Source organism: Molossus molossus, unplaced genomic scaffold (assembly GCF_014108415.1).
Source record: "Molossus molossus isolate mMolMol1 unplaced genomic scaffold, mMolMol1.p scaffold_m16_p_5, whole genome shotgun sequence".
Lineage (NCBI taxonomy): Eukaryota > Metazoa > Chordata > Mammalia > Chiroptera > Molossidae > Molossus > Molossus molossus.
This window is the reverse complement of record NW_023425388.1, coordinates 61,904,484-61,919,217: the sequence shown is the minus strand read 5'-3', so window position 1 is coordinate 61,919,217 and position 14,734 is coordinate 61,904,484. Positions and strand designations below refer to the sequence as shown.

Below are 14,734 nucleotides of genomic sequence, written 5' to 3'. Positions count from 1 at the left end.
ACCAAGGCTGGCTACCACTTTTTCTGGGGTTGGGACAGATTGATGGGAGCTAAGATATGAGCACTGGCCAGCTGCCACTTGTGCCAGGTGTGGGGCAGCCCAGTTGGCGCCATGTTGCAAGCCACGCCGAGCCATCACTTATGCCAGACTTGGGGCCACTTGGCAGGAGCTACAATGCAAGCTGAGGGTGCTTGCTACTTGTAGGGTTTGTGGACCTTTGGGAGAGTCAGCAGTGCAGGCCTTGGGAGGCTGCTTTGAAAGAAGCTCCAGCTAGGTGAACAGGTTGAATAGGGCAGGGTCTCAGGGAGATGCCAGGGAAGGGTGATTATTATTAGGTTAATAAAGAGTGGCATATTTTGTACCTGCCCATGCCAGGCCAGCTGGGGGTGAGAAGAGCTGAGCAAAGGAAGAGTGGTGCTTGACAGCATGTCCATCCCCTGATTGCTCTCCCAGTCCCTGCTCCTCCAGCACTCATCCTAAAGTTAGTCAGTTGAATTCCTTCCCCATATGACTCAGGTCCTTCTTAAGCTGCTACCTCTGTACTAGAACTTGGAGTAAATATGTTCGTACTTGAGACCTTTAAGAACAGTATGTCAGTCTCCCATAACCCTTTCTCTCTCTGGGACATAATCTCTGCTAGTTCTCAAAGCCAGATGTTATGGGTACTCCTCTGAGGGGACCTCCATAGCCTAGCTATCCCCCGTTTATTAATCTTTACACTGTGGGTGTAGGACCTGCCCCGTCTGTGTTTCCACCCTTCCTACCTGTCTCAATGTGGTTTCTTCTTTAAATCCTTAGTTTTAGGAGTTCTGTTTAGCTAGTCTTTAGGTGGTTCTCAGTGGTGGTGGTTTTGTAATTTAGTTTTTATGTTCATGGGAGAAGGTGAGTCCAGGGTTTACCTACTCTGCCATCTTTTTTCTTTTATTACTGATTTTTTTCCCCTTCTATATTTTTCCATTTTCTTGAAGGCCTTTATTAATTTTTAAAATTTATCTTTATTGTTGAAAGTATTACAGATGGCCCACTTTTTCCCCCCATTGACCTCCTCCACCAAATAACTTGCATGCATATATGCATAACCTATGGACACAGACAATCGTGTGGTGAAGTACTGGGAGTTGGCAACAATGGGGTTGCCAACTCCCAGTACTTCACCACACGATTGTCTGTGTCCATAGGTTATGCATATATGCATGCAAGTTATTTGGTTAATCTCTTCCCACCTTTGCCCTCCCCTCTGAGAATCGTCATTCTGTTCCATACTTCCACGTCTCTGCATCAATTCTGTTTATCAGTTTATTTTGTATGTTACATTCCACATATAAGTGAGACCATGTGGTACTTGTCCTTCTCTGACTGGCTTATTTCACTTAGCGTAATACTCTGCAGGTCCCTCAGTGTTGTCTCAAAGGGTGAGAGATCCTTTTTTATAGCTACATAGTATTCCATTGTGTAAATATGCCACTGTTTGTTTTTTTTTAATCCTCACCCGAGGACATTTTTCCATTTATCTTCAGATAGAGTGGGAGGGAGGGAGAGAGAAACATCAATGTGAGAGAGACATGTTAACTGGTTGCCCTCCCACATGACCCTGACCAGGGCCGGGGACAAACAACAACTAAGGTACATGCCATTGACTGGAATTGAACCTGTGACTCTTTGGTCTGTGGGAAGACACTCTAACCACCACGCCAAACCGGCCAAGGCTGTACCACAGCTTTTTTATCCACTTACCTACTAATGGGCCCTTAGGCTGTTTCCAGATCTTAGCTATTGTAAATAGCTATGGACATAGGGGTGAAAATATTCTTTGTGATTGGTGTTTCAGGATTCTTAGGATATATTTCTAGAAGTGGGATCACTAAGTCAAATGGCAGTTCCATTTTTAATTTTTTGAGGAAACACCATATTGTTTTCCATAGTGGCTGCAGCAGTGTACTAGAGACCCCTTTTCTCCACATCCTCGCCAGCACTTGTTTGTTGATTTGTTGATGTGATAACCTCTGTCATTTTAATTTGCATTTCTCTGGTGATTAGTGACTTTGAGCATTTTTTTATATGTCTCTTGGCCATCTGTATGCCCTCTTTGGAGAAGTGTCTATTCAGGTCCTTTGCCCATTTTTATTATAGAGAGAGAGAAGAAGGGAAGAGAGAGAAAGACAGACAGACATTGATTTGTTGTTCAACTTATTCCTACATTTATTGGTTGTTTTATGTGGCCTGACTGGGGATCAAACCCATAATCTTGGCATATCAGGACAATGCTCTAACCAACTGAGCTACCCAGCCAGGGCCTCTACTCTGCCATGTTGACTTTGCCCCTTGCCATTGGAAGTTTAACAGGGAATGAATTGAATATATAGATTGTTTTGGTAGTATGATTATTCTAATAATATTAATTCTTCCAATCCATGAGCATGGAATATCTTTTCAGTTATTTGTGTTTTCAGTTTCTTTTCTTCATTGCCTTATAATTTTCAGTATACAGGTCTTTGACCTCCTTGGTTAAATTTGTTCCTAGGTATTTTATTTATTTTGATGCAATTATAAATGGGATTGTTTTCTTCATTTCTATAATGAAACTTCATAACTGAAGACTTTCTTTGAGGAAGAAAATATAACTAGTCGGTAATATAAACGTTTAGATACTGAAAGCATAATGGATTACCAAGGGAAACTGGGAACCCTGGGAGCCATCCTTAGTCTTTGGGGTCAGCATCATAACCTTCCCTTACACATCCTGTATTGCCCTCAGAGCAGACTCTGAGTCTAGGCCAGTAGATTTATTGTTGTGTTTTCAAATGGGTTTATGCAGAGGGTGATTTAACAAAAAGGCATTTGTAGTTTTCTAATCAGGTTTGAGGTTATTTCCTACTAGGTTCTATGACTGTCTTTGAAGTTCTATTACCTTATTTATACATAATTTAAAATATAATAATAGTAGTTTATATGTTTGTTTTTTGTTTTTTTTACAGGTTGCAGAACTTTTATTTCAAACTGCCCAAAATGCCAGGATCAATTTTGACACTGTCTGTGGCGTACCTTACACAGCTTTACCGTTGGCTACAGTTATCTGTTCAACTAACCAAATTCCAATGCTCATTAGAAGAAAAGAAACAAAGGATTATGGTAAAATAAAGTGCATAAGTAATGTCATGCTGCTATAATTTTTTCTTCTTCTAGGCACTGCTGTTTTACCTTGAATGTTCTTCATAAGTCCTTTAAGTTATGGCTTCTGGACTTTGTTAACTGTGTCTATAAGTCACTTTCCTTTCCTTTAGAGCAGGGGTGGGGAACATCCAGCCTGCAGGCCATATAAGGCTCACGAAATCCATACCAGCTAACATCACATGCCTCACCAAATTAGCCTGACCAAAAATATAGCAGGCTAATTTTTAGGTTGATAATTTTGTGCGGCCCGAGAATGATGTTATAATATCCAAATGGCCCTGGCAGAAAGAAGGTTCCTCACCCCTGCTTTAGAGTCTAGGGGTGAAATGGGGAATGAAAAACAGTGCCTTTATTTTGCACTATATCTGTGAGACCCAACATTTTTACCAGCCCTTCTCTCGTCAGAATGTTCTAAGAGCACTTTCCCAGTATGTGTGTGTGTATATGTGTATATTTTGTTGTTATTAATCCTCACCCAAGGATATATTTTTAGAGAGTAGAAAGGAAGGAGGAATGGGGAGAGAGAGAGAGAAACACCAATGTGAGAGAGACACATCAATTGGTCGCCTTCTGCATGACCTCAACCAGGACCAGGGATATAACCCTGGTACCTTGACTTGGGAATCAGACCCATGACCTTTGGTATGTGGGCCAATGCTCTACTGCTGAGCCCTACCGGCCAGGGCCCAGTATATTTATATTTAAATTGCATGAAGAAAAATGCATAAATAAAATTATTCAAAGTAATATAAATGCCACATGAAATTCTTAGTGAAGAGATTGTTTTCTTGCATCCATGGCAATAGGTTATCAGGTGGATGTTTTAAACATGTGGACTTGCTTTAAAACCAAATCAACCTAAAAATATTGGAATTGACTTCATATTTGATTTTAAGGAAGTAATGGGTTTTTTTGTTTTGCTTTGTATTGATGTGATAGCATTTATGTTATATACATATATATATATATATATATATATTTTTTTTTAAAGAATCCTTACCTTTTATAGATGCATTCTAAAAATTTTTTGATGAAATCATGATTTCTGAGAGTTGTTCCTAAAAACTATTGGGGGTGGGGGGGAGAGGAGATATAGTTGAAACACGATTGACCATGAGTTGTTAAGTGGTGAAGTGCTGTGTTTAGGGGTGTTTGTTAAACTATTTTGTCTAGTTTTATTTGTTTGCAGTTGTCTACTTTAAAAGTAGTAAAAATATTTGTTGCTTGAAGGCACAGTGTTTATCTGTATCAGTGGTTCTCAACCTTCCTAATGCCACAACCCTTTAATATAGTTCATGTTGTGGTGACCTCCAGCCATAAAATTATTTTTGTTTCTACTTCATAACTGTAATTTTGCTACTATTTTGTCTTAGGCGACCCCTGTGAAAGGGTTGTTCGACCCCTAAAGGGGTCGTGACCCACAGATTGAAAATCGCTGATCTATATGAATCTCTGCCCATAAGGAAACTATTATTTCCATTTTCTTATTATATGTCTTCAAAAATATTTCTTAAAATAAGATTGTTAATTTTTAACTATGCCTATAAATACTTGCAGACTTGTGTTCTAGTTCAAGCTGAGTCAATTAAACTTGCTGGTTCTTCACGGGGGAGAAAAGGGGTTCAGAGAAAAGGAATGGGAAAGGGCAAAGATGGTACCTGTGGTAAAGCTCAAAACCTGGGCAAAGTGTTCACCGGTTCTTTTCTGCGTCAAAATAAGACAAATTTGGTAGTAAAAAATAAGAAAATGAGTCTCTAAAAATGAATCTATAAACTACAGCCTGAGTTATGTACATTTTGTATATTATCTAAAAATAGTCTATCTTGGAGTTGGAATGGGAAAGTGTATTTAGTCACTTTGCATTATATAATTTATAAAGTTGTAGTGATTGGTCTGAATGGTTGCTGAATATTTTTCCTCCTGAATCTATATATGCAAAGACCAGTTTTATGGCTGCGATTGAGTAATGAACTGGTTTGTTGATGGACCAACGGAATGATTTCATTGTGATATTCTTTGTTTCATCACAGTCCTTGATCTAGGTGATCTTGCTTTAAGAAACCCCATATTTGAAACTTTGATCATAAACATGTTAAGTGGTTTTTATTTACATTGTAAAATAATTTGCTAGTTTTACTGTAAATATTCTGTATCTATAACTAATAATTTTGAGATAGAGAGACAATGAGTAAAACAGTAATTATAGCATATTGAAGATTCATCAGAAATAAAGTAGCTCCGAAGTAGATTATCAGGAAATAAGATTTAGATTATCCACCTCTTTATAAATACATGCCAGATTTATTTTGTAAGATACATCTTGAGTTGAATGAAATATTAAATTGGAATCAATATAATTCTTTCTTGTCCAGGTACTAAACGTCTTGTAGAAGGAGCTATTAATCCAGGAGAAAACTGTTTGATCATTGAAGATGTCGTTACCAGTGGATCTAGTGTTTTGGAAACTGTGGACGTTCTTCAGAAGGAGGGCTTGAAGGTCACTGATGTCATAGTGCTGCTGGACAGGGAGCAAGGAGGCAAGGACACGCTGCAGGCACATGGGATTCGTCTCCACTCGGTGTGTACACTGTCCAAAGTGCTGGAGATTCTTGAGCAACAGAAAAAAATTGATGCTGAAATGGTCGAGAAAGTGAAGAGATTTATTCAGGAGAATGTTTTTGTGGCAGCTGATCATAATGGTTCTCTCCCATCTATAAAGAAAACGCCCAGTGAACTCAGCTTTGGTGCACGGGCAGAGTTGCCCAGGATCCACCCAGTTGCATCAAAGCTTCTCAGGCTTATGCAAAAGAAGGAGACCAATCTGTGTCTGTCTGCTGACATTTCAGAGTCCAGAGAGCTGTTGCAGCTAGCAGATGCTTTAGGCCCCAGCATTTGCATGCTTAAGACTCATGTGGATATTTTGAATGATTTTACTCTGGATGTGATGAAGAAGTTAACAACTCTGGCAAAACACCATGACTTCTTAATATTTGAAGACAGGAAATTTGCAGATATAGGAAACACAGTAAAAAAGCAGTATGAAGGTAAGTATTTTTCAGGAATCTACAAGAAAGAAATCTAGCTTAAACTGGCTGAAGAAAAAAAAGAAATACATTGGCTCACGTCACTGAAACAGGCTGTCAAGCATGGTTGGATCCAGAAGCTCAAGTGATGTCTTTTGGACTTGCTTTCTCTTCTATCACCTCTGCTTTCTTCCTTCTTCTTCCTCAGGTAGGCACACTTCTCATGCCTACCTGAATTCAGTCACTGGGTATAGAATACCTTTAGGTATAGAACAGCTAGAAGTATAGGTAATGCCTGGGTACTATGCCCCCACCCCTGGTAATGTGAGGTGATTAACTCTGTGTAAACTTAAACTGAGATCTGGTCAAGGGTACTTAGTTCCCCTAAAGAAAGTGGGTGTGCCGATGCCAGAAGACTGGGACATAGGTTTTAGGGAAGCAAAAATGACAGAAGTTGGCCCTGGCAGAACACAGTGAGTTCTGAGATTTGATAAATGAAAATTCCAGAAACATAAAACAATGAAAAAGTAGTATAAAGTTGTAAAATTTACTTTTAGCAAAAAATTTGTTGATGATATACGTTCATTTACATTTTTTTTCTATTAAATAGGAACTCAAAGTAGAGCATATGTTGGTTGAAAAAAAATTGATTAATTTTCTACCTATTCTATACAAATTTCTGCCATATTGTACATAGCTTTTTATTTTTTTTTAATCCTTACCCGAGGGTATTTTTCCATTTATCTTCAGATAGAGTGGGGGAGAGAGAGGGAGGGAGGGGGGGAGAGAGAGAGAGAGAGAAAGAAACAAAGAAACAAACAAAGAAACATCAATCAGTTGCTTTCTGCATGACCTTGACCAGGGCTGGGGACCAAACCACAACCGAGGTACATGCTCCTCACTGGAATTGAACCCGTGACTCTTTGGTCCATGGGCTGACGCACTAACTGCTGAACCAAACCAGCCAGGACTCTAAGACTTTTTTTCATGTAACCTTTTATTTTATAACATTGATAGGCATCTTTTTAAAAGTAATTTCTGCATATTCTTAAGCTGTTTCTTTAGGATAGATTTGTCTATTAGTGATTTTTTTTTTTTTTTTATGTGCCTAACATGTCCTGCTTAGTTTATTGAGTGAAGTAAAAGTTATAGAAACTTTCTAGAGGTTTACATATAATCTTTCCAAAAATCTATTCGGGTTATTGCAGTCAGCTTTTACAATGAATACAAATGCTGCCCTGGCTGGTTTGGCTCAGTGGTAGAGCGTCAGCCCACAGACCAAAGAGTTGTGGGTTCGATTCCAGTCAAGGGTATGTACCTTGGTTGTGGTTCATCCCTGGCTCTGATTGGGGTCGTGTGGGAGGCAACCAGTCAATGTGTCTCTCTCACATAGATGTTCCTCTCTCTCTCCTTTTCTCTCCCTCTCTCTCCCTCCTACTCTGAAGATAAATAGAAAAATATTCTCAGGTGAGGATTAAAAAAAAAAAGAATACAATTGCCTATTGAAATTTAAAGACTGAAAGAGACAGACCTGGGAACAAGTAGAAGGTTTGAGAAATGGTCAAGTTGCCATGAAATCCCTGCAGAATGAAAATTGGTCATCCTCAAAGGAATTTCCGAATGTTGATATCTTTGACCTCCATAAGCACCATCTTCACTGGGGTCCATTTCTAATTCCACAAGTTATGTTGGTGATCACAGGCTTCAGGCTGCAAGGAAAAATAGTCTTAGTGTTGCTTGTAAACTAAGTACAGAACTTGCAAGAGTTTTTTCTTATTGTGATCTCTCAACTAGCTACAAGGTAGACAGATAAATTTTCACATTTAGAACCACAAGTAGTCCACTGAAACACGAAAATTCCTGAAGTGTTTCACTATTTCATTAACATGTTACTAAGAGATTATTTCATAAGGTTTTTGTGTGAAATTTGACAAGTGTCTTTTTTCTCCCTTCCTAGGTGGTGTCTTTAAAATAGCTTCCTGGGCAGATCTAGTAAATGCTCATGTGGTGCCAGGCTCGGGAGTTGTGAAAGGCCTGCAGGAAGTCGGGCTGCCTTTGCACCGGGGGTGCCTGCTCGTTGCAGAAATGAGCTCCGCCGGCTCCTTGGCCACTGGGAACTACACTAAAGCAGCGGTAAGGACTGCGCTGTGCACTGCGTGTTCCAGAGGAAGAAAATGTCTGAATTTGGGGTCTATGGAACTCTGCTTACAAAAAAAATCAGCTGTTCTTAGGTGACAGTATATTAATACGAACTGGCTAGAGTTCCCTGATAGTTCATAGCATTTTATATCTTGTAGTGGACACTTAAAAGAATTGAATTGTATGCTTAAGAGAGAAACATTGAAACAGATATTTGGTCGGATAAACATTTGGCCTTTAAGATAGAATTGTTGTTTTTCATCTCACCTCAGTTGAAACTGAAGAGCTTCTTCCCAGACCCCACAGAGATGCATTCTCAAGACAGCAGCCCACATGAAGTGGCTTTTCTTTATTGATTGGTATTGTATGGGAAAGCTCTTAGCTAGAGTCCAGACACTTTGTTTCCTCTAGTAATGCCCTCATTCTTATAACACCCTACACATTAATACCAGCACCCACAACTGCATGTCAGGATAAAAGGAGAGAGGATAATTACCTAGTTAAAAAGTTTCGTAGTTGGTTAGTCACCTAGAGAGTTGAATAGATCACCTTTACAGATGTCTTAAAGACTATTACTTTTAAAAGTAACTGAAATTTTTACTTTAACAACATTTTAATTTTTACCTGGGAATTTATTTTTTCATATTATTTCAAATACTGTCTGTGGAACTGTGAAGAATTCACCTGGCCCTAGGAGCAGGTTTTAAACCCACCCCTGAACTGCCTGTCCATAAATGTCTGATTTCCCAGCTCTCATAAGAACAGAGGCTCCATAAGGCATTCCGGGAGTCTGGGTCTGGCTCAAGGACAAGGCATTGCTTTCTGGTAGGTGGTAGTACAGAACTGCGTACGTCCTTGGGAAGAGCCAAACTAGGAAGTCAGACAGACCTAGACAAACTTCTTTGAATGTTGGACAGTGGTATAGAAATTGTGGAGACCAATTATAAGCAAATGTTAAAGAAGAGGGAAAGTTGTCGAGTTGAGATTTTTTTAGCTCTTGGCAACAGAGCTCTCCTTGAATATGGAATACCCTGTGTAAATAAGCAGTAGGTTTTCAGTGTGGTTTTATGCCCTTTAGAAATGTATTCTAGAGTACTTTCCTCATATCCTTTTTGGAAGTAGGTGGATCCCCAAGCATTATTACAAATAAGTAATTATATAGCATCTGGATTGTAGATACACATCAAATAGGATTTTCAGTGTTTTTAGGGTACGGTTAATTGGGAGAGGGAGAGAGGGTTAATAGAGCAAGTATGTAGATTCATAGCCAAGATTGCCTGTTTTGCATATAATGAGTTTAATATGAAATGAGAAAAGACATCTATAAAACAGCAAAGTTTCTTCCTAGTTAATTTTTTACTTGTGGACCTATTATTCTGTGTGATTAACTGCTTTCTTGTAATCTGTTCTGTTACATTCCATTTAGGTTAGAATGGCTGAAGAGCATTCTGAATTTGTGATTGGTTTTATTTCTGGCTCACGAGTAAGCATGAAACCAGAATTTCTTCACTTGACTCCAGGAGTTCAGTTAGAAGCAGGAGGTAAGTCTGTTCATTCATTGGTCATAGTTCTAATATACTTCTTTACGCAAGTCAGCGGGGCAAGGTGAAAGAAATGTTGTGTGTTATAAAGTTGCTAAAGAGAAAGCTTGTTTATCTAGAACAGTAATGAATGACCCCTTTGGCCTAGTGATACTGACTTAGGTATGCAAAATAGCTTACAGTCTAATTTTAGGATGAAAATTTAGAGAGCTGCTTTTCATTGAAATGTACCAACTTTTTTAGTTGTGTTTCCCAGCTGATGTTCTGAATATGCTGCCAAAAAAGGTGTTTGGTGCTTGGGAAAGAATGCACTGGGCTAAACAAAATCAAATGGTTGTTTCCTTGTTAAAGGACTTGGCAGACCTTTGATGTGCTAATGTCTATTGTGACTCCAGTGTGGAGATACATGGTCTCCCAAGTGTATTTGAACATGTAACACTTTCAGCAGTCTGAGGAATACATTTGTAGTGGCTAAAAAGCAGTGCAGATTTTCTCACTGATTGATAGTCCCTAATCAATAGAAGAGTAATCTAGGTTATAAAAATATACATATTTAAATATCCTATGGGTGTTTTTCCTGAGTTGTACAAGAAAGGTTGGCTAATCACGAGTATAGGAGTTTATTCTAGCCTACTTCCATCTCTTTCCTTCTTTATGGATTAGGCCTACTGTAACCAATAGAGAAAAAGTTCTTAAACAGTTGCCACCACAGGACACAGCAAGAGGCAACTGACTCCATCTTTCTGTGAAAAATGCCTATTAGCTGATTATCTTAATTGCAGCCTGAGAGGCAGGCCTCTAATTAAACCCACATCCAAGGGCTTTCCAGAGACCTCAAAAGGCAGGTGCTCTCTGTGTGCCCTGCCTCTGCTGTGTTCCAGAGCTCTAGTATCTCCTGGAGGGAAGTTCTTACACCAGTGCTTTGCAGCTGACATCCCTTAGTCACCTGGCTCTAGTGGTCAGGTGGGGCTTGCATTGCTGAGTCCCACAGGACTCTTAACAATTGGAGTGACATTCTTAGAATGTTACCACCCCCAGGGCATTGCACAGATAGCATACTGAAATGTGCCCCAGTCTTTTTATGAAAGAAGCCTATTTATTTGTGCTAGGGCTTGAGCCTGAGGGCCAGCTTCAGTTTGGCACACACCTGAGGCGTACAGAGCTATTCTCTGGGAACATAAGCTGATGAATTCCATCTTTGTGCTCTCCCTCTGCCTCGCTACAGCTTGCTGATACAGGTGGGACAAAAGTAGGTTTACAGTTGTGAGTATATGAAACAGTTTATTCCTGCATTATTACTTATTATTGTATTATTTTCCATATGAATAACTGTAAACCTACTTTTGCTCCACCCTATATATAAAGCAAATATTAACAGACTTGTTGTAAGGGACTTTATTTATTTATTTATTTATTTATTTATTTATTTATTTTTATCCTCACCCGAGGACATTTTTCCATTTTTTTGTTCAGACAGAGCTGGAGGGGGGGGGGAGAGAGAGAGAGAGAAACATTGAAGCGAAAGGGACACATCGAGTGGCTGCCACCCACACAACCAACGGGACAAACTGCAACCGAGGTACATGCCCTTACGGGAACCGAACCTGGGCCTCTCTGGACCACAGGCCAACACTCTAACCGCTGAGCCAAACCGGCCAGGGCTGTAAGGGACTTTAATACCCACTTATATCACAGGTAGATCACCTAGAGAGAAAATCAATAAGGAAACATTGGCTTTACTTAAATGACATGTTAAAACAGATATATACCAAATATTCCGTCCAAAAGCAACAAAAGACACACATTCTTCAAGTGCACATGTAACATTCTCTAGGATAGATCATGTTAGGCCATAAAACAAGTCTTAATAAATGTAAGAAGATTGAAATCATATCAAGCGTCTTTTCCAACCACAATGGTATGAAACTAGAAATCAGTTACAAGAAGAAAACTGAAATATTTACAAATATGTGGACATTAAACAACATGCTACTGAACAACTGTGGGTCCAAGAAGAAATCAAAAGAGAAAAACCTTAATAAATAAAAGTAAAAGAGAGAGAGATCTTGAGACAAATAAAACCGGAAATACAGCATACCATAATTTATAGGATGTGGCAAAAACAGTGCTAAGAGGGAAATTCAGAGTGATAAATTTCTACTTTAAGAAACAAAGAAAAATCTCAAACACCTTAATATTGTACCTTAAGGAACTAGAAGAACAAACAAAGCCCAAAGTTACTAGAAGGAAATAAAGATCAGAGCAGAAATAAATGGAATAGAGACTAATAGACAATAGGGAAAAAAATCACTGAAACTAAGAACTGGTTTTTGAAAAGATGTGAACCTTTAGCTAGACTCACCAAGAAAAATGGAGGGAGGACTCAAAATCAGAAATGAAAGAGGAGATGTAGCTCTGATACCACAGAATTACAAAGAATTGACAACCTATAAGAAATTAGTAAACTCCTAGAAACATACAGCCAACCAAGACTGATTCATGAAGAAATAGAAACTGAATACACTGATTACTAGTAAGGAGATTGAGTCACTAAAAAAAAAAGACAGAAAAAACTCCCAACAAATAAAAACCCAGGAACAGACAGCTTTACTGGTAATTTCTAATGTTCAAAGATGGATTAATACCAGTCCTTCTAAAAAATAGAAAAAGATGGAATGCTTTCAAATTCATTTTACCAGGCCACCATTACCCTGATACCAAAACCAGACAAGGATACCATGAGGAAAGAAAATTACAGTTCAATATCCTGATGAACATAGATGCGAAAATCCTCAACAAAGTATTAGCAGATGAACTAAAAAAATACATTAAAATGATCATACACCATGATCAAGTGAGATTTATCCTAGACATGCAAGGATGGTTTAACTCTACAAATCAGTCAATGTAATACACCACATTAACAAAATGAAGGATAAAAGTCATCTGATCATACCAATAGATGCAGAAAATGTTGACAAAATTCCACATTTATTCATGATAGAGATTCAGCAAAGTGAGTAGAGGGGAAGTACCTCAACATAATAAAGGCCATAAACGACAAGCCCACAGCTAACACATCATACTCAATGCTGAAAAGCTGAAAGCTTTTTTCCTGAGATCAGGAATAAGACAAGGAGGCCCACTCTCACCAATTTATTCAGCATAGTATTGGAAGTCCTACTAGAGCAGTGGTTCTCAACCTTCCTAATGCCGCGACCCTTAATGCAGTTCCTCATGTTGTATGTGGGCAGACCTGCCTGGAGACGGATAGAGGAACGGTGTCTTGGTTCCTAACACCATTAGAAATGTGTGTTTTCCGATGGTCTTAGGCGACCCCTGTGAAAGGGTTGTTCAATCCCCCAAGGGGTCGCAACCCACAGGTTGAGAACCGCTGCACTAGAAAAACTAGTCAAGAAAAGACATCCAAATTATACAGGTACAAGCAACATTGTCACTGTTTACAGATGACATGATATTATACACAGAAGATCCTAAAGATTTAGCCAACAAACTATTTTAATTACTAAAATAATTCAGTAAATTTGACAGATACAAAGACAATATACAAAAATCTGTTGCGTTTCTATTCAATAACAAACTACCAGAAAGAGAAATTAAGAGAAGAGTCTTATTAACAGTTGCATCAAAAATAATAAAATACCTTGCCCTGGCCGGTTTGGCTCAGCAGTAGAGTATCGGCGTGCAGACCAATGAGTCGCGAGTTCAATTCCGGCCAAGGGCATGTTTCTTTTTTTTTTTTATCCTCACCCGAGGACATTTTTTGATATTTTGTTCAGATAGAGTGGGAGGGAGAGAGAGAGAGAGAAACATCGACGTGAAAGGGACACATCGAGTGGCTGCCACCCACACGACCCAACCAGGGCCGGGGACAAACTGCAACCGAGGTACATGCCCTTAGCGGGAACCAAACCCGGGTCTCTCTGGGCCGCAGGCTGACGCTCTAACTGCTGAGCCAAACCGGCCAGGGCCCAAGGGCATGTTTCTTGGTTGCAGTTCATTCCCAGCCCTAGTCAGGGTCATGCAGGAGGCAACTAGTCGATGTGTCCCTCTCACGTCGATGTTTCTCTCTCTTTCTCCCACTCTATCTGAAGAAAAATAGAAAAATATCCTTGGGTGAGGATTACGAAAAAGTTAAAAAAAAAAAAATACCTAGCAATAAATTGAACCAAGGAGGTGAAAGACCTGTACACTGAAAACTGTAAGACACTGATGAAAGAAATTGAAGAAGACAAATATATGAAAAGATTTTCTGTGCTTGTGGACTTGGAGAATTAGTATCATTAAAATGTCCAAACTACCCAAAGCAGTCTACAGAGTCAATGCAATCCCTGTCAAAATTCCAATGGCATTTTTCACAGAAACAAGAACGAACAATCCTAAAATTTGTATGGAACCACAAAAGACCCTGAATAGCCAAAGCAATTTTGAGAAAGAATAACCAAGCTGGAGGCATCACACTTATTGATTTCACACTATATTACAAAGCTATAGTAATCAAAACAGTATGGTATTGGCATAAAAACAGACATCGGTGAAAGGAACAGAATAGAGTTCCGGTGTAAACCCATATATGTATGGTCAATTAATTTATAACAAAGGAGCCTAGAATATACAATGGGAAAAAGACAGTTTCTTCAATAAAATGTGTTTGGGAAAACTGGACAGCCACATGCAAAAGAATGAAATGGGATCACTATCTTATACCATGCACAAAAATTAACACAAAATAGATAAAAGATTTGAATGTAAGACCTGAAACCATAAAACTCCTAGAAGAAAACATAGGTGGTAAGCTCGACATAGGTCTTGGCAATAATTTTTTTTTCATCCTCACCC

General features: G+C 39.0%; 1 protein-coding gene across 2 annotated transcripts in view; it reads left to right on the top strand.

Annotated features, from left to right (window-relative positions):
- The window catches only part of UMPS (uridine monophosphate synthetase), a 32,818-nt gene that overhangs the window by 16,372 nt on the left and 1,712 nt on the right, over window positions 1-14,734 (top strand). Inside the window, exons 2-5 of one of the 2 annotated variants that reach the window (XM_036243701.1) lie at window positions 2,976-3,129; window positions 5,544-6,215; window positions 8,152-8,327; window positions 9,760-9,874. In XM_036243701.1, the coding sequence (XP_036099594.1) occupies window positions 2,976-3,129; window positions 5,544-6,215; window positions 8,152-8,327; window positions 9,760-9,874 (1,117 nt within the window). Of the gene's footprint in view, window positions 1-2,975; window positions 3,148-5,543; window positions 6,216-8,151; window positions 8,328-9,759; window positions 9,875-14,734 lie in introns of both variants that reach the window. The other variant, XM_036243700.1, reaches the window with a different exon arrangement.